This window comes from Polistes dominula, unplaced genomic scaffold, assembly GCF_049000335.1.
Source record: "Polistes dominula isolate Pdom_NZ unplaced genomic scaffold, Pdom_raw_medaka contig_79, whole genome shotgun sequence".
NCBI lineage: Eukaryota > Metazoa > Arthropoda > Insecta > Hymenoptera > Vespidae > Polistes > Polistes dominula.
The window spans coordinates 1481162-1502326 of record NW_028300916.1 but is presented as its reverse complement, the minus strand read 5'-3'; the positions used below and the strand labels follow the sequence as shown (position 1 = coordinate 1502326).

General features: G+C 24.4%; 1 protein-coding gene across 13 annotated transcripts in view; it reads left to right on the top strand.

Moving 5' to 3' along the window:
* The window catches only part of dysc (whirlin protein dyschronic), a 99951-nt gene extending 81202 nt beyond the window's left edge, over positions 1-18749 (top strand). For 11 of the 13 annotated variants that reach the window (XM_089170567.1, XM_089170566.1, XM_089170565.1 and 8 more), the window contains 4 exons: positions 6416-6673; positions 10117-10425; positions 11204-11282; positions 11381-18749. In XM_089170567.1, coding sequence (XP_089026693.1) covers positions 6416-6673; positions 10117-10425; positions 11204-11282; positions 11381-11523 — 789 coding nt within the window. In that variant the 3' untranslated portion in view covers positions 11524-18749. The remainder of the gene's footprint in view (positions 1-6415; positions 6674-10116; positions 10426-11203; positions 11283-11380) is intronic. The other 2 variants (XM_089170569.1, XM_089170570.1) reach the window with 1 other exon arrangement.
* Positions 18750-21165: the final 2416 nt, after the last annotated feature.

Below are 21165 nucleotides of genomic sequence, written 5' to 3'. Positions count from 1 at the left end.
GACTCGACGCTTACTTTGCTTTGAAAGAACGAACGAGGAACGAACGAGGAACGAACGAACGAACGAACAACCAAGCAAGCAAGCAAGCAAGCGAGCAAGCAACGTGTGCAAAAGAGAGAGAGAGAGAGAGAGAGAGAGAAAGAGTAAGAGAGAGGGATGAGGAAGAAAGAATCAAAGGGGGTCTCTCAAAACGAGAAGAGGGGGGAGAGGGATGGGGGAGCGTGAACGACGGGGGGCCTTATGGTAGAATGGGTAAGGCTGATGAAGGGTGAGAGGGGTTGGTTATGGCGAGAGAGGGACAACTTCGAACAGGTGAGAGGTTTTACCTGATGATGATGATGATGGTGCTCTGGTGCTGGTGCTAGTAGTGGTGGTGGTGGTGGTGGTGGTTCTGATGGTGGGGTTTGAAAGATAGAAAAAGAAAGAGGGGACAAAAAGTTGTACAACGTTGCCAACTTGTGATGTACTCGTCGTAAGATATCCCACCATATCTAGGATTTATACGAGTGTGTTAAACATACGTGTGTATGTATGTATGTATGTATGTATGTGCGTTTCTTACTACTCTACTATCTGTGTTTATTTCTTTTTTATTTTTTTGTTTTCTTTTTTCTATTTATTTCTTTGATTCTTCCATTTCTGTGCTCTTTTTTCTTTTTTACGTGCACATCTTATCTATACGTTTCCACTTCATTGATATATCGCAGTAAAAGATAGTTTTTCCTCAGGGATTCGTGATGATCCATTGAAATAAATAAAAAAATAATAAAAAAGGGGAAATATTTAAATACGATTCGTCGATACCATTTTTGTTTTTCTAATTTATTTATATTATATTATTTATATTTTCTATATACTAATATAATTATAGAATAAAATATATATATATATATATATATATATATATATATATATATATATATATATGTATATTTTAATTGAAATATTAAATTATATTTTTTATTCTATATTAAAAGTATTTTTATTTTTAATTGTTTTTTCTTTAATTTAAATTAAATATTTTAGTTTTAATTTTAATTTTAAAAAATGTACTATAAAATATATATATATTATTTAATTTAATATAATTATAATATATAATATAATATATAATATATAATGTGTAATATATATAATATAATAATATAATATAATATAATATAATTTAATTTAATTTAATATAAAAATATAAAAATATAAAAATATATAATAATATAATAATATAATATAATTTAATAATTTATTAAGTAATATATATATTAATTTAATATTATAATAATATATTTATTTATTATTTATTAATATATATATATATTTAAAAAATAAATGTTATATTTTAACTCCTATATATGAAAACTTTGAAATACCAATCATCTACTACCATTTAAAAAAAAAAAAAGATATTCTATCTTAAAAATAATTGTAAATAATAATCAGGCCCTTGATTATTCGATTTCATCAATCAAAGACCCAAAATTTCGAAACAATTTAATAATTGAATATTATAAAAATAATTTATAAAAAAATAGTACAGGTCGTTTAGTAATTTGTAAATCAATGTTTAACAGACCATTAATCACGAAATAACGTTGAAACTTTAGTCACTCATACTATTATATACTTTTTCACTGTTTTTACATAGTCACCACCACTACCACCACTACCACACTAGTTTACTCATTGTCAGAAGTGATGACGTTGTCTCGTTAAAAGATGAAAATGTAGAGTGGTGGAAGCCCCCATTCAACCGAGGAAAGTGTACTTATACATACACACACACATATACATATATATATATATATATATATATATATATACACCGTTTGAAAGAAGGATTGACACTATGAAAACGTGTTAAAGGCAGTGACCTCGAGACTAAAATTCTCTCTCAACAAAATCTTACTAAAAAAAAAATTAAAATTAACCGATTCTAAAATTCTTTTATTCTTAAAAAAAAAAAAACAAAAAAAAAAATTAAGAAATATTTAAATGAATCTTACAGATGTTAATTCGTTACGCAAGAAAGCAGAGTTTCTCAACTTAACAACGTGTGTCGGTATGAAATATTTTTTTTAATAGGTCGCGAAGCTTAAACTGCAACGCACAACCTTGCGTCCACACGAAAAACCGGTTCAATGATTTTAGGCGTATATAAAATGATTTATATATCGTGATAATATTACTAACAACATATACATATATATATTTCTATATTTTATTTCAACATATTTATGTTAGTATCGTGATGCAAAAATTAACAATTTCTATTTATAATAATTGATTTATTAAATCTATCATAGATGATAAGCTTTCTAATCTAACGAATAAAATCATTTTAATGTGGACACTAATGGGGATTTGGCAGCTGTTGGTGTTTGATAGAAAATGTCTTTGTATTGGTAGGTGGTACCAATGTTATTATAAAGGAAACACGAACGATTAGAAAGCCACGAAAGGCTTTGACTCAGTTAGATCACGACTAGTATCTTTTTCCCGACGAGGAGAAACTCGCACGAATAGTAAAACGTTCATGCTCCTCCCTTTTTCCGGAATAGAAGAACGGATCTCCCATACTATCGCCACAACGACTCTCTAAATTATGAATCATTCGTTCGATGAGTCACATCCCGCCACATTTAAAAACATACTAGAGACAATAAATTGTCTGATCAACTTGTAGCTCTGGCTAGTTAACTAAAACCGCTAAATTACAAAAATAAGTAATATATCTTAAGTCGTTCAAACTTTACGAACTTGAACCACTTCCAAACGGGATTTCATTAATTGTACACTAACACATAAGAAGCAAATATGAATACGTTTATGTACGTGAATATGCGAAAAATGGAAAATTTTGTGAACGTTAATTAAAATAAAATAGTGGATAAAAAACTTGGTAAAGTCTATTTAATAAATTTTACATATCAATGTGATTTCATTATCTTAATTAATTTAAATTTGTTTTAATTATTATGTTAATATATCTAAAAATAATTGATTAAAACGTTTGATGAAACTAGTATAATAATATTACCAAAATTTGACTAATATATAATATTAATAATTAATATTATAAATTAATATATTATATATACATAATATATATTATAAATATTTATATGAAAATATAAATAATATTTATTATATAAAATGTATAATAAAATATTTATATAATTATAAATTATATATTAATATTTAAATATAATTTATTTTTATATTATATTATATTTATATATTATTTTTATATTTATATTTTATTTTATAATATTATATTCTATATTTATATTTATTTTTATAATATTATATTTTATTTATATATTATTTTTATATTTATATTTTGTTTTTAATATTATATTATATATTTATATTTATTTTTATAATATTATATTTTATTTATATATTATTTTTATATTTATATTTTGTTTTTAATATTATATTATATATTTATATTTATTTTTATAATATATTTTATTTATATATTATTTTTATATTTATATTTATTTTTATAATATTATATTAAATTTATATATTATTTTTATATTTATATTTTATTTTATAATATTATATTATTTATATTTATATTATTTAATATTATATATCTGAATAATTTCTAGAACCACTTATATAATAAATTTGACAATAATATTTATATTAATTACCAATATTATTAATAAAACCAAGTTTTCATGCAGAGGTGTATGACAACGGTATTTTTTTGATAAATCTGACGTGTTTTTTACGAAACGTGTTTTAGTCCAAGAATTAAACAAGTTCGGGTTCTTCTTTTTTTTTGACAGATAAAAATCGATCATGTAAAGATTTCTAACACTTTGATGGGAATATATAATGAAAGAGAGGAGTTCTCTTCTTCGTTACACCTATCGTTCGCGTTTATCTTCGAACCGGTTTGATCGAAGGGAAGGATCATTCTCAATATACTTCTTAGAAGAGGATTAGTCTGTACTTTCGTACAGACGTGGACCCTTTTACTTCTTTTACTTCTTCTTCTTCTTCTTCTTCTTTTTCGACTTCTTTTTCTTACGAGTGATCACACTGACAAAAGGGGAAATCGGCTCGAGACGATATACTTCGAATCTAACCTCTTTCCAAACGTACAATGACGGCCTAAACGACGACCCATTTTATCTTCCTTCACAACAACTATTATTTGCTCTTCAGATTTGATGATGTATTTTTATTTCTTCTGTCAAAGAAAGTATTCAAAATTAATTGACCAAATTGAATCTAATATTCTTTTTGTAGTTCGTTGTTTTTCTTTCTACCTGTTCCAAATCATTTCTCAATTCGGTGTAGTTGGTGTAAGATTTTAATTATAATAAGATTGAAAGAGAAGCTGAAAAAAAGAGAAAGGAAAAGAGGAGAGATAGATAGGTTTTTTTTATTCTTGTTTTTTTTTTTATTTTTTATTATCTGTACGTATAACACATGTGTGTGGGTTCGTTAAACTCACGCATGTTGTTTGTTGCGTCAGATTACAAAAAGGGAACCAGTTTGTGAGTGACACCTACGCGTTCAACTTATATTAATCGAATATAGGTAGATATATATATATATATATATATATATATATATATATATATATATATATATTTTTTTTTTAGTGACAAATTCAATATCTCTGATCGTGAATTTTGTTTTATCAAATATTCCACGAATATTTATAAATACTTTATATATATATATATATTTTATATATATAAATATATATATATATATATAAAGTATTTATAAATATTATTAAATATTTAATATTTATAAATATTAAATATTTATAATATTTATTAATAAATATTATAAATTTATTAATATATATATAAGGTCAATCGGAAAATTTTGTCAATAGGGGTAGGGTTAAGGTCCCATTTCTTAAAATAGAATATACAAATTGCCGCCATATTGGCAAGAGTTTACAAAATAATTAAATTAATTAATTGTTCAAATTATGAATAATTTATTATTTTACTTTATTATTAAAATGGACAGAATTTTCCGGTAGACCTAATATATATATATATATATATATATATAACTATAAGTCAAATGAATAATATTTTAACACACGTGATCGATAATTTGTCAATATTTTGTTGTTGTTGTTGTTGTTGTTAATACAATTTTGTTGGAAAATAAAGATAATTATACTAATCATAATTTGTTGAAACAAAAATCTGATCAATCTCGTATTATCGATCAATCGAACGTGATAAATAAAAGAACGAACAATGAGCTGGTAGATGTTATTATGGGGTCACCATCGGAGAAAGTTTCAATGCGTCTACTCGTTCCGTTATTTACCTGGAAGGACCGGAACGAAGGTGGGGGTTGCGGTCACCGTTTTATGATTTCGCAAAGTGGGTCAATTATTGAGGTGCACCGAGCCACGTCGTTTCATTGCTTCGACTAAAATGCACGTGAAAAATACTTCGCGTGTTTACTATACTAGTACATAATATCAAAGTGTATATACATTTATGTATTATTAATAGTATTTTTTATATCATTATAATTTATCTATTTTTTTTTTTTTAATAATTGTTGTTCATTTTTCTAATGATTTCAATCATTTTTTGGTTGTCTTTATCATTATTGATTTTTCGTATAACACTTCGTTCATTAATATATAAATCATTTTTCTATAGAAAATTATCACAAAACATTTGTTTTCATTGAAAATTATTTAAAATAAAAAATATAAAAATACAAATAATTGATTAAACTCGAAGAGTCGAAATTGAAAGAGTGTTCGGTTAAATAAACAAAAATTCTTCTTCAATCCTCTCATCAATTTATAAAATAAATAATCAACCTAAACCTAGAAAGAGTTTGAGAGACACTAACTCTCATCAATGCATATATAAATTAATGCATTATTTTATTAATATTGCATATTAATTATCAAATGCATAATTTGTCCTTAGTAGTCAAAGGATTAAATAAAAATGAAAATAATAGTGTTGAGTTAACAAAAAGTATTCTTCTTCCATCCTAATCATCGATTTATAAAACAAGTATTCAACTTAGAAAGAGTTTCAGGTCCACCAACTCTCCTCATTAATGCATTATTTTAATATAATATAATTATATTATATAATAATAATGCAATTATTTTATTATTAATGCACGTTAATCATAAAATGCACATATATGCGTTCGTAATAGTCAAAAGGTTTAAAAAAACAAAAGCAAAATAAATCATTTCGTTGCATCGAGTTGACCAATGAGACCATTTGAATTCGTATACTTAATTAAATAATAAAATAAATAAATAAATAAATAAATAAATAATAGAAAAACAAATGACCTGATAGGTTTAAATAAAGTTAAATCGTAAGATTATTAGTTGGGAGTGTGTTGTGTGTGTTCCATTTGTTTTGATCCTTCGTCGCAAAAACAGGAAAGCGACGGAGGATGCGATGATAGCGACGCTGAGATGATCGGTAATGGGAGGCGTGGAGGAGGAGGAGGAGGAGGAGGTGGAAGGGAAGGAGGTGGAGGAGAAAGGGAACGCGATTTGGAGGAGGATGAGGAAGAAGGAAGGGAAGAGAGGAACTCGGATGGTGGAGGTGGTGGAGGTTTCGGTGGTTGGAGGTCCCATTTGCTTGGTGGGCTGACGCAGCGTGTGAAATCCTGGTACTGGGGCGCCAGGCCCCTCGTAAGTTTTCAATTAAACAAAACCAAGTGCCAACGATATATATATACACACACATATATATATATATATTATTTAACAAAAAAAATATTAAAAAAAAAAAAAAAATTTACAAAATATCTCACAAGTATCACACGCACGGTATATTTATATTATATACATACATATATATAATATTTTTGTTTTCGTTAAATATGATGTACACGGGAAAAAAGAACTCGTTCGTTCGTTCGATTATTATTTAGTTTTTTTTTTTATTTATTATTATTATTATTATTTTATTTTTAATCGCAAAAGACGTTCACCATATTCGTATTTCCAATTGACAAATAATATTTCAATATTTCTCGAGATGATTGACTATCGATCGTTTATTTAATTAATATTTATTTATTTTAACAACTATATATATATATTTTGTTGAATTATATTAAGTGTCGTTATTATTATTTCTTATTATTTTAAATATTATTATTATTATTATTATTATTATTATTATTATGATTATGATTATAGTTAATCGTGAGTATTATTTTATAATAGAAAAAAAAGAAATTGAAAACTAAAGAAAATTAAAAAAATATATCAGTGCATTAATAAAAATTGTTTATGAAAGTGAAATGACGGATGACAAATTTGTGAAAAAATTTAATCCTTGATTAATTAATACAAATATACTTTCTAATTGAGTAATAAATTAAATATTAAAAATATCCTATTATAACTAACACGAGAGGCATCCGAAGTTTCCAAAGAGATCGTACGTGAGAAAAAAAAAAGAAAAAGAAAAAGAAAAAACGAAATCGAAATCGGGATCCGGTCCGGCTCGTGCACGCGTTTTCTCTCAATGAAAAAAGAAAATAATAATAATAATAAAAAAAAAAAGAAAAGAAAAAAAACAACAACAAATTAACTGTACTTATATTTTATATCGTATATTATTATATTTGTTACGGGTGCGTGAAAATGAAAACGAGAACACGAGAGTGAACGCGAATTGAAAATTCATATCGGGAACGATCGCGAACTATGACACCTGTCTTACTTTGGCATGAATTTTTTCTCCTTTTTTCATTTTTAGATATTTTTCTCTCTCTCTCTCTCTCTCTCTCTCTCTCTGTTACTCTATCTATCTATCTATCTATCACTCTTTCTTTCTATTATCTATTTATCACCAAAATCGATTTGTTTTTCTGCTCTTAGAAAATATTTAGTCGAACGTTAGCGTTAGGTGTGTACGTGTTTTTTACTTGAATGTGTTTATTGCACCCATGCTACTTTTATTATTCGGTTTTTCAATTACTATTACTACTCGTATATTCAAGCACGATTATCATTATTATTATTATTATTATTATTATTATTATTATTATTTTTTTTTTTATTTTTTTTATTATGTTTTTATAAGTACCAATATTTAATCGTTCATATTACAATCATTATCTTCGTGATTATTATTATTATTATTATTATTATTATTATTATTTTATTATTATTATTATTATTATTAATTATTACGATTTTTTCATTATGTTTATTATGATTATTTTAATTTTTTATATACATATATATCTAAACATATATGTATATGTACATAGATGTCTTGGCATGCACGATCACTTTACTCACATCGAAAAAAAAGATGATAGGAAATTAGAAAAAAAAAAGAAAAAAACCAATCTGAACAATTAAATGATAGATAATCGTTAGAAATAGTTAGAAATGTGTGTAGTTTTAATGAAAAGTAGATAAATAGTATAAAAAATTAGTATTAGAAATTAGAGTAAAATTAGTATATTTGTTCAAGGTGGTATATATTTATTTAGATTAGAAAATTTAGAAAATAATAAATTAGATAGAAATTAGATGACATTCATTCTCCCTAAGTTTCCATAGATATTTAGACATTACAAGTAATATTTTCTAAAATCACAAATAAAGAAAGAAAACAGATATTAGTAATTTATTTCTAGAATTTATTTATCGGTCAAGATTATTCGTGTGTGTGTATAATTATTTTTCTATTTATTTTAGAAAATTAGAAATGTAGATTTATATTTAAGAGATATATTAGAATCGAAGGTAAAAGCGATGTGGGAAAAAAAAAAGAAAAAAAAGAAAAAAAGAAAAAAGAATAAAGAAAAACGCGAAATAAGAAGAAAATCACTATAATAATTTGCGTGAGTGTATATGCGCGAGTGCGTAGGCAAAAAACACTTTCACCTTTCGCGAGAGCGCGAAAATGGGATCGTTTCGCGTACGTGTATGTATATGTAACATAAATATATATATATATATATATATATATATATATATATGTATATATTATATTATTTTTAAATATAGCTTCTCGATACGATCTCTTCGTTACGCTTATGGTTATCTGTTTTCGTTTACTTTTAAAAAACAATAATAATAAAAAAAATAAAATAAAACATTAAATATATATATATTTAATATTTAATATTTATTATATTATATATTATATAATAAAACATTAAATATAAATTATATATAAATTTCGGTAAAATTGTTATTACAATAAAGTTTATGATAGTTAAATAAAAATAAGGGAAAGAATTATAACGCGACACCACCACCACCACCACCACCACCACTACCACTAACCACCACCACCACCACTCTTTCTCCGAGCACCAACACCCAATTGCTAGCAGCCTATCAGCAAGCATGATTTAATTTTTTGATATACTCTTGCGATCTATATCGATATATATATATTTATATTTATATCTATATAATTATTATATATATATATATATATATATTATATTATATATTTATATATAATTAATTATTATATAGATATATATATATAACTTGCATATAGAGGTACTGGAAAAAATAATAATAATATCCACGCATCGTTGCCGAAAGATGTCCCGGATGCGGGAGAATCTTTGTATTTTATTGAATAGAATTTGAAAAAAAAAAAAAATAATAAATAACTAAATAAAAAAATAAAAAAAATAAAATAAAAATTGTTTCGAGCATGTAAACCCACCTCTCTCTCATTCGGGAATATTCTTCGACGACTATAGCGCATATGAATTACGCCAGCATAAATGCATTATTTTATTTATTTTTTTTTTCTGTTGATTTAAATAGCTATTGTGTGCTCTCATCGTTCTTTTCGTGTATTTTTTTTTTATTTATAAAATCGACAAATAATAAATCGACCACGCGACTTCGTAAACGAAAATGACGATTCAAAACGATTACTTTACAATTCAAATGAAATAATAATTATTATTAAATAAATAAATAAATAAATAAATAAATAAATAAATAAATCGTCGTTATCGTAGGAAGACGTGTGAGTCGGGAGAATGTTTAAAAAAAAAAGTTAAAAAAATAAAACAAAAAATAGAAAAAATAAATAAACAAATAATTATAGCATGCGATACGAGTTGTAAACGTTTCAGGAACTGGCGCACAAATTATCGCGAAGCTTCGATATGCAAGATGCACAATTACTCGAGGAGGGTGGTTCCGGTGGTGGTTCGATTACCGGAAGTGGAGGACCAGGTGGACCACCTAGGAGACATCACAGTGCTCAAAGATTAACCAGAAACGAGATGTCTGATAGAAGAGACGAAGATGGTGCATTGGTTGTACCAGATCATCAAGGAAATCTTAGGATCACTGTGAAAAAAACTAAATCTATTTTGGGCATTGCAATTGAGGGTGGTGCTAATACTAAACATCCCTTACCGAGGATCATTAATATTCACGTTAGTATTTATTATTTCATTCTTTTATATCTTATACTTTGTTCCAGCAATTATTTTTATAGAGAGGAGGCCTATGAGATTTTGTATTATTTAATTATAAAAGATGAAATCAATAGTTATTTTTTCTATTTTATAATTTATAATTAATTGATATATATATTATTAAATAATACAAAATATTAAATTAAACAATTTTAATAATTATTTTATAATTATTATATTATATCTGTATAAAAATATACTTTATATTTATTTTTATTTATATATATATATAATATAATATATAATTTATTATATAATATAAATATATTATATAATATAAAATAATATAAAATAAATATAATAAAATATATTATATAATATATATATATATATATATATATATATATATATATATATATATATATATATATATATATATATTATATAAAATAAATATATATTATATAATAAATTATATATATATATATATATTTTTTTATTATATTTTATTTACTATATATTTTATTTTTATTTTATTTATATAAATATAATATAATATTTTATAAATATTATATAAAATTATTATTGTCATATTTATTATTATTATATTTATAATATAATTTAATTTTAATTATTTATAGTAATTTAAAATATTATAATATATAAAATTATTATTATTATATTTAGAATTATTATTATTATTATTATTATTATTATTATTATTATTATTATTATTATTATATTTATAATATAATTTAATAAAAAATATAAAAATAATTTGAACACAAAACCGTAGGATAACGGAGCTGCTTACGAAGCTGGTGGTCTGGAAGTCGGTCAACTAATTCTCGAGGTCGACGGTCACAAAGTAGACGGTAAACGAACTACTATTTATTTATTTATTTATCTCTAATTTATAATACATAACAAGTAAAAGAAACAACAAATATAATTCTTTTATAATGAAACACAGGATTACATCATCAAGAGGTAGCCAGATTAATAGCAGAATCATTCGCAAGACGTGACAGAAATGAAATCGAATTTTTGGTAGTAGAAGCTAAGAAGAGTAATCTCGAACCTAAACCAACGGCATTGATCTTCCTGGAAGCGTAGCAGGAGTCCCCCACCTCCGAGCCGGAACCACCGTAGTAAAAAAAAAAACCATTTTTTACTTCGACGATATCGAAAAATCGGCCCGGAAAGAAGAGAATCCAATTGACAACAGAAGATCTCAACATACTAAATCTAATTTTGATTGAAATCTATTATCATCAAATACACCTGATTTATTCTCTAATTCGTGACCGAGATTTTCGATCGGTCGTTCCTCGACCTGGCCCTGGTGGTGGGAACCATTTCAATCCAAGACAAACAAACAAACAAACAAACAAAATCAAAGATTATAAAGAAGAAAGAAAATAGAAAGAGAAATTTCTGTGATCAGCTGGGGAGCGGCGGCGGCGGCGGCGTTGGGGGGAGGGGGGGGGTGTGCAATGATTTTCTAATAGTTTTACAACTATAACATAAAAGCCCAGTTTGTATTTACTCAGAAATATTTATTATTTGTTATAGTCATTTGTGAAGAAGAAGAAGAACAAAAACAACACAAAATTACGAATTGAGGTTACCTAAGTACCGGTTAAAACACACTGTCTTGTTGTTAAATTTTAAATCGAGGCTTTCTTAACCTGACAAGATAAATAGAAACTCTGGAAAAAAAAAAAAAAGAAAAAATCTTGACGATAATATATCCGGGTTATAAATAAATTTTACAACAATTATAACAAATAACAAACTTACAACAATTTATTAGGTAATGGTTTTCTGATCGATTCTATCCTACATTCAATATGTATTCTGATGATTAAATGAAATATACATCTTGGATCGAATCGATTGTGATTAAAAAAATAAAAATAAAAATTATTCAACAGAGAAAGAAAGAATGAAAGAAAGAAAGAAAGAGAGAGAGAGAGAGAGAGAGAGAGAGAGAGGGAGGGAGATGCTCATGAACTGTGCCAAAACTAATTAGAAGATGAAGAGGAGGACTCTTTCCTGTTAGACATATATATATATATTATATTATATATATATTATACTTATTTACGTCATAACGATAAATTGTTAATCATCGCGAGATAGATCATCTTGATCATCTTGATCATCTTGATCATTTTGATCATTTGTCAAGTATGAAATTAGAATTTTGAAAATGTTGAAATTCGATTGATGTTAACGAAGGATACAAAAAGGTCTCTATTATTTCAAATTTTATTAGAACTTATTTATCTTTCGTTATTGTAAAATATTGTGAATAATAATAATAATAATAATATATATTATTCATTTTTTAAATGCAAATTTAAGTAAACTTTAGTATAAATTATATTATATTATTATTAACTGGCTTTAAAATAAAAACATATAAAATATAAAATATAATTGATGAAAGATATGAAATTTAATATTAATATAATTATATTAAATAATTACAAATTTTATTAGATTTTACTTATCTATCGTTATTGTTAAATATTCTAAATAATAATAATATATATTATTTATTTTCTTTTTAATGAAAATTTAAATAATCTTTAGTATATATTATATTATTATTAACTGTGGCTTTAAAGTAAAAAAATATAAAATATAAAATATAATTGATGAAAGATAAAAAATTTAATATTAATATAATTATATTAAATAATTAAAAATTTTACTAGATTTTATTTATCTTTTGTTTATTGTTAAATACTTTAAATAATAATATATATTATTCATTTTCTTTTTAATGAAAATTTAAAAAGTAAATTTCCTTCTAGTATATATTACATTATATTATTATAATTATAATTGGCGTTAAAATAAAAATATATATAAAATATATAAAATAATTGATGAAAGATAAGAATCTTAATATTAACATAATTATATTAATTAATGATTTTTTATTAATTAAAATTGAAATAATCTTTAAAAAAAAAGTAACAAGTTCAATCTTCTTCTAGTATATATTACAATATATTATTATAATTAATTGGCGTTAAATAAAATAAAATATATAAAAATAATTGATGAAAAATGATAAATAAAACTATTCATTACTAATTAAGTTAATAATTAATAGAAAAGTGAGTTTCCTTGGAAACATAATATGATGGAATATGTTTGAACGTTTTATGTAATAAGATGATGAGCTTACATTAGCTAGCGGTAAACGTGTCTTTGGTAAACAAAAAAAAAAAAAAGAAAAATAACCTGTCGTAGAGACGTTGTAAGGACGTACATTATACAGGTATTATAACGTATTATAACTCTACGTCATTGGTAAAGCGGATATTAATATTAGAAAGTCGATAACGAGGCGAATGGCCGACTAGACTAAGTAAAGAGAAAAAAATATGAAAATAAAAAGAAAGAAAGAAAGAAAGAAAGAAAAAGAGTTTAAGTGTTGTATATATGTGTGTGTGTGTGTGTGTACACACTCATACATGTAATGTATATTTTATGTGTATGTATAAAATAGAGATCCTTGTGTCGTCCTTCGAAACACTGAGAAATTACACATCGATCTAACAAATAAAAACAGAAACTTCACATTGAAACGATTTTTTGTTTGTATAAAAGTATAATAAACTTTATTTTAACAAATGAATAATAATTAAAACTATGAATAACAAAAATTGTATGTACAAAAACATATATAAAAAAAAAAAAAGGATGATCTATCTTGCTATCTTACAAAGCTTCGATATATTTCACTTTTAATATTTAATTAATTCATTAATTATTATTAACGAGTTGAAGAATTCTATCAAAGTTGAAGATAAGGTTATTTAAGATTGCCAACAAAGATGTGTTATCAGTGAGTTGAAAAACGATGTTATGAAGAATCGAGGTGAACTGGTTAAATGATTACTAATCTATGAGATCATTGCTATCGTAAAAAACCATAAGAACAATTGCAAAAATACAACATCAATTACGACAACAACTATAAAAACAACAACAAAAACAAGAATACAGACTTATTATGGGAATTGTTGAGAATTAACAAAATATGCATATACATGTATATATTAAAATAAAAAAAATATATATATATATATACATATGTATGTATATTATATGATTATTATTATTATTGTAGTGGAATTGCAAACTGTACCTATAAAAATGCGTTCGCGCTCGCTATGTGTTTCATGCGCATGTACTGTGACGGCCGAAAAAGAATATTATAATAATAATAATAATAATAATAATAATAATAATAATAATAATAATATTAACCCTTTGACTGCGGCGCGCTCTCAAATCAATCCATTCATAATAAACGGCGCCGATTTTCGCATGTCAGTCGCTGGGACTGTTTTTCCATTGACTACTCTGACCAAAACAGATAATAATGGCAAATAAAATTAAAATATGAAATTTTTTATAATTTTTTTAAACTATTTTAATTTACTTTATTTATTTTGTGCATTCCTTCAATAATAATCGTTAATTTAAATATAACAGGAAAAAAATACAAAATTTATAATGTAACCACAGAGTATAATAACTTTAACAGAATATTTGAATAATTTTAACCCTAATTATATAAAAATAATATAACGATAATGAACGAATAATGAAGATAATAAAATTAAAATAGACGACGAATTTTAAATAAATAAAAGTAATTAACTAAACGACATTGAAATAATTGCCAATATTTAGTTGCTATGTTACATATCACAATAAATTCCGTGTTAACTTAATCGGTAATACAGCAATAAAGGTGTTATAGTAAAAAAAATACACAGGACGTATATTTACACCTTTCGTATTTATTAATGAATTTGTGAGAGCGTATATATACGCCTTTCGTATATAGTGATGGATTTGTGAGAGCGTATATATACGCCTTTCGTATATACTGATGGATTTGCGAGAGCAGATATATACGCCTTTAGTAGTCAAAGGGTTAATAATATTAATATTAATAGTAATAATAATAATAATAATAATAATAATAATAATAATAATAATAATAAAAGAAAAACAAAAAAAAATAAAAAAACGAAAAAAGAGAAATTATATATGTATATGTATATATACATATGATAAAAAGGATATTTTCAAAAGCTGTTATTTAGAAGCCGTATATTATTATTACACGTATGTATTTAGCTGAAAAAGCCTGTGTGATTCTTCGATGCAGAAGAAATTGCTAACGATTGTACTCATTTTTTATTTTCTTCTTTTTTTTTTTTTTGGTCTATTTTGAAATTTTCTTTTTACCTATTTCTTTATTCAAATAAATATAAGACAGTGTAATTAAAAAATATACAACAACAACAACAACAACTATCAATCGTTGGTAATTTCTTCCCATGTTTGTATGTATTTCATCATGCTTGTGTATGTGTATCGCGATTGCGACAACAACAACAACAACAACAACAACAACACAATAAACAGTAATTATTACAATGAATATAAAAAAAAAAAAATACAAGAAGAGAAATGTTACACAAAAATAAAAATAAAAATGACAAGAAAAAAAAAAGAAACAAAACTATTCGTGTATGTATAGAATATAAAACGTAAAAAATAATTAAAAAAAAAAAAAAATCAGATAAAAAAATTATAAAAAAAGAAGAAGAAGAAGAAGAAGAAAAAGGATTTAGGCAACGTATAAAAAATATTTAGTAATTACGTTAGACAAATTGAAGAGAAAGGAGTGTAATTAATAAATCAAAGGACAAATCTGCTAAATGTGCCAAAATGATAATGAATGATAACAAATGAAAATTTTAAAAGAAATACATTAAAAAAATTAAAAAAATAAACACACAAATAACTGTAGCCTACAATTTGTCAGCGAAATGATCGATGTATGGTACAAGTTTGATTACGATAACTAACGAAGAATTAAAAAAAAAAAAAGATATGAAAAAAAAAACTCACAGATAAATTATGAATGAAAAAAGAAAAAAAATTAGGAAGAAAAAAAGAATGAAAGATTACGTTTTCCTGATATATAATGAAATAATTACGTATTATATTTCATGGTCTTATCAAAAATACCAAAAAGATTATATTGATAAAAAGAAGAAGAAGAAGAAGAAGAAGAAAAAGGTGACAAAAATTAAGGAAAAAAAAATGAAATAAATATGGAAAGGGGTAACGAGAGAAATGTAAAAAAGAAAAAAATAATTAGAAAGATGCAACAAAATAAATGGAAGAGAAGCATAATATTATAACCTGACGAACACATACATATGCACCTCACTTATGCATATACATATACGCACTAATTATCCTAAATTCATTTTCTCATTTTTATTGTATATTTTATTTTATTTCATTTCATTTTATTTTATTTTATTTTATTTTCTTTCTTTTATTTTTTTTTATTTTCTTTTTTTTACTTTATTTTATTTTATTTTACTTTATTTTATTTTTTTTATTTTTTTTTATTTTTTTATTTTTTTTTATTTTTTATTTTACCTTATTTTATTTTATTTTGTTTTATTTTGTTTGTAGTATATAAAATTAATTTTTTTTTACTTTAAATATTTAATTATTAATTTAATTTAAATTTAATTTTTGTTTAATTAAAAAATTATTATTGAAAGATTTAAAAAATTATTATTCAACGTTATTAACGAAAAAAAAAGAAAAAACATTTTTTTCTTCTCGACATTTTGGGTACTTTTTCTAATCAACGTTGTGACGTTTAGCTAAAAACATACACACAGACATACACACCGAGGATATATTTTTCTAAAGCTGCCTACGAAATATGTCCACGCATAATTCAACAAAATTAATGACAACAACAAAAAAACTAAATAAATCAAATGAGGTTGAAGAAAGAAAGAAAGAAAGAGGTACGTTTCGTAAAACTATTAAAAAAAAAAAAAAATAGTCTCTTTCTCAGGCCCTAATAATAATAATAATAATAATAATAATAATAATAATAATAATAATAATAATAATAATAATAATAATAATAATAATAATAATAATAATAATAATAATAAATAATAATATTAATAATATTAATTATAATAATGATAATGATAATTATAAATACTATTGGATTGACAACTAAGTAATTGCAGATTTCATCAATCATTTTCCTTGAAAAATTCGCAATTACTTAGTTGTCAATCCAATAATAATAATATTAATAATAATAATAATAATAGTAATAATATAATACTGATGAAAATAAAAAAAAAAAAACAAATGAAGAAAATATACTCAGCTGACATATCCGATAATGCCTTACAGCTTTTCCGTAATTAACAAACAACAAAACTTAACTAACAAATGAACGAACGAGAGATACAAACGTTAAAAATATTACGTTGGAAAGATCAACCATGAGAAAGAGAAAGGGGGAAAGATAACAACAAAATAATTCAAAAGAAGACATTAAAAAGAATAAAAAAAATACAAAGAAGAGAAGACGGAATCGTTTAACACTAATAATCTCTCTCTTCTCTTTCAAAATGAATTCGTTCATTTTCCATGTTTTTTAAAACCAAAAAGTAAAAAACAAAATGATGCTTCCGTTATCCACACTATTTTCGTGTTAGCTTGATTTCAAACAAAACAAAAAAAAACAAAAAAAAATTAAATCCATCGTGTTCCAACCTTCGGAATAATAAACGTGAAAGACATTTAAGCTTTGTTTACCTTTCTACACCTTCTCTCTTTTTCTCTCTTTCTCTCTCTCTCTCTCTCTCTTCGTTCCCCTTTCATAATATCACGTTTTTCAACGTGAATCCTAAAAAAAAAAAATAAAAGAAAAAAAAACAACAGAAATGGATTTATCGCATAAATTTGCGTATAATCAATAATTATGAAAAATAAACACACAGAGAGACAAAGATGACAATTATCAACGATTTCAAATAACAAAAAACTAAAAATTAAAAATTAAAAATAAAAATAAAAATAAAGAAATTCATCGAGTAAAAGAAAAGATGTGTAACCTGATCTATATATATATATATATATATATATATATAGATAGATAGATAGAGATTATTATAATTATTATTGTTATCATGATAATTGTAATTAATCGTAAAGTTAATACGTTGTACATACACTAAAAAGATAAGCTCCTTCATATATACATATATATATATTATATCCCTGTGCATATATGCATTTCATAAGCCACCCCCTTTTTTGCAGCAGAATCCAAAAATAAATAATAAAAATACGATTTAAAAAAAAAAAAAAAAAGTAAAAGTAAAAGTAAAGAAAATTAAAAGTAGAAAAAGATGAGGAAAAAGAAGATAATAAAAAAAAAAAAAAAAAAAAACAAAAAATGATTGAAATATAAAAGAAATGCATATACATTTCTAATTATATGATAATGATGATGATGATGATGATGATGATGATTATGATGAATGATAATGATGAGTACACGCATCGTGCTAAATATTCAAAGTGCCGAGAGAATGCGTATATATGTATATACGTATATTTAATTAAGGATTTTCGCCAATATTAAATACGCTGTGAAATATATACTTATGTGAACAAAAAAAAATGCAAATACACATACAAATACACATACACATATACACTCATATAATAACCAACACATAATCGCTAATAAAAAATAAAAAATAAAAAAATAAAATAAAATAAAACAAAATGAGAAATAAATTCTTCATTAATATACGAATTACATACATACGCACTTGCATAGGACATACATATATACATATATACATATAATGTATATAGTACGTATATACACATGTGCAAGAGTATGTGAAATTTATCTTTGTTGCTTGTTTAAAAAAAACTATTTTAATTCTATTGTTAATTCTCATTTGAGTATCATCGTGCAAGTTGTTGTTTTTTTTTAAATTCATTTTCTTGTTAATCTCATCGTCATCTTTATTATTCAGATATTATTATTATTATTATTATTATTATTATTATTATTATTATTATTATTATTATTATTATTATTATTTTCATTGTTAATATCGTTGATATTATTATTATTATTATTATTATTAAAAATTATCGTATCGATAATAAATATTATTGTAATTGAATAAAACATCGATAAAGAAAAAAAGGAAAAAGAAAAAAAAACAAGATATAGCAAATATAAATAAATGTTTATTTAACAAGAAGAAATGTAAAAAAAAAAAAAAAAGGTAACGTCATTAACTGCAATACACATAAACGATAAAATAGAGAACCCAATAATCCTCCCATTGGGTTTATAACGCATCACTCAACACTTTCTAAACATCTCGTTGGTAGTGTAGGAATCTATCTATTTTTCCAAATTACATCTACACACATCATACGTAAGTAGTAAATTATTGATTTATATTATTAGTTTTATAAATGAATTCTTCTCCATGCTTCCTACATTAAAAAAAAAAAAAAAAAAAAAAAAAACGAAATAATAAAAATGTCGAGTTACGAGTAACGTAAATGTTTATTATCATTCGTGAATTGTTTATCGTTGATCATTTTAATGTGCGTGTGTGTGTGTGTGTGTGTTTTCTATGGATACCAAAATAATACTGGTGCAATTCTTTGAATTATTTAATAGCAAAATTGGAAAGAGAGCAAGGAAGAAGAGAAGGAAGGAAGGAAGGAAGGGGTAGGGGAAGGGAATGCAATGAAAATAGTTTTGATTATCTTACGAAATGGTGGAAACTGCGAAAGGATTAGTATTCGTGTGATAAACATAGTCGAGAAGACGTCAAAACACTGTTTTTTTTTTTTTTTTTATTTTTTACACACATTCTCCAAGTTAAACTAAATACATAGGGGATAAATGGAAACACAGCTTTGCCAGACGGTACTCTGGTTGGTGAACGAGGGTGGATTATGCAAGAACCAACAACAACCTACGTCCCACCCACGTACTTACGAGCTTCGCGTAATACTTAATCCTATTAAGTGTGACGAGTGCTTTTTATTTTTTTTTTTTTATTATTTTTTTTTTTTTTTTTGAGAACCAACCGATGGAACATACGAAGAAATAATTTACAAGCATAACAACACAAACATACTTTAATACTCCCACGTCATATGTTGAATTTAAATTAACGCTAGAATAAATATTCATAATAATAATAATAATAATTATTATTATTATTATTATTATAGGTAGAGAAAGATTTTTGTTTAATATAATATCCCACATTTTCGAATTATTAACAAAAGTTTATAAAATTATACAAATCCCTTTATGCGAAAATAATTTCTTTTATTTTTATTTTAAACGTTTAATTATACAAACTGTATCGCGTAAAAATATTTTGTAATAATCGATAAGAAAATAAAATTGATGAAAACCATTAAACAAAAGGGGGGTTGTTTCGAGAATAGGTACATTTTTTGATAGGACAAATTAAATGAATACAAGTTATAAACAAATTATTTAAATCAACGAGCCGTAACCGATAGCACATGTCGTTTTAATTCTAAATAAGTCATTTATTTGGACGTTTCCTTGACATGATCGGGGTGAGAAATGTTGGCTGGTTGTTGGCACCAGAACCTACCAATCTAACTACCAACCTACCGGATACGATTCTTTTTCATTTAACTTTGAAATTGCCTATCGATCCACAGCCAAATCGTATGTCGTCGTCTAATGACTATGCAAACTGGGTTAAAACCCTACCCCAACTCTCCAAATTGTCTATTAGTCATTTAACGTATGCACTTTATTGCCCATTCAATGCAATAATTCAATCACCT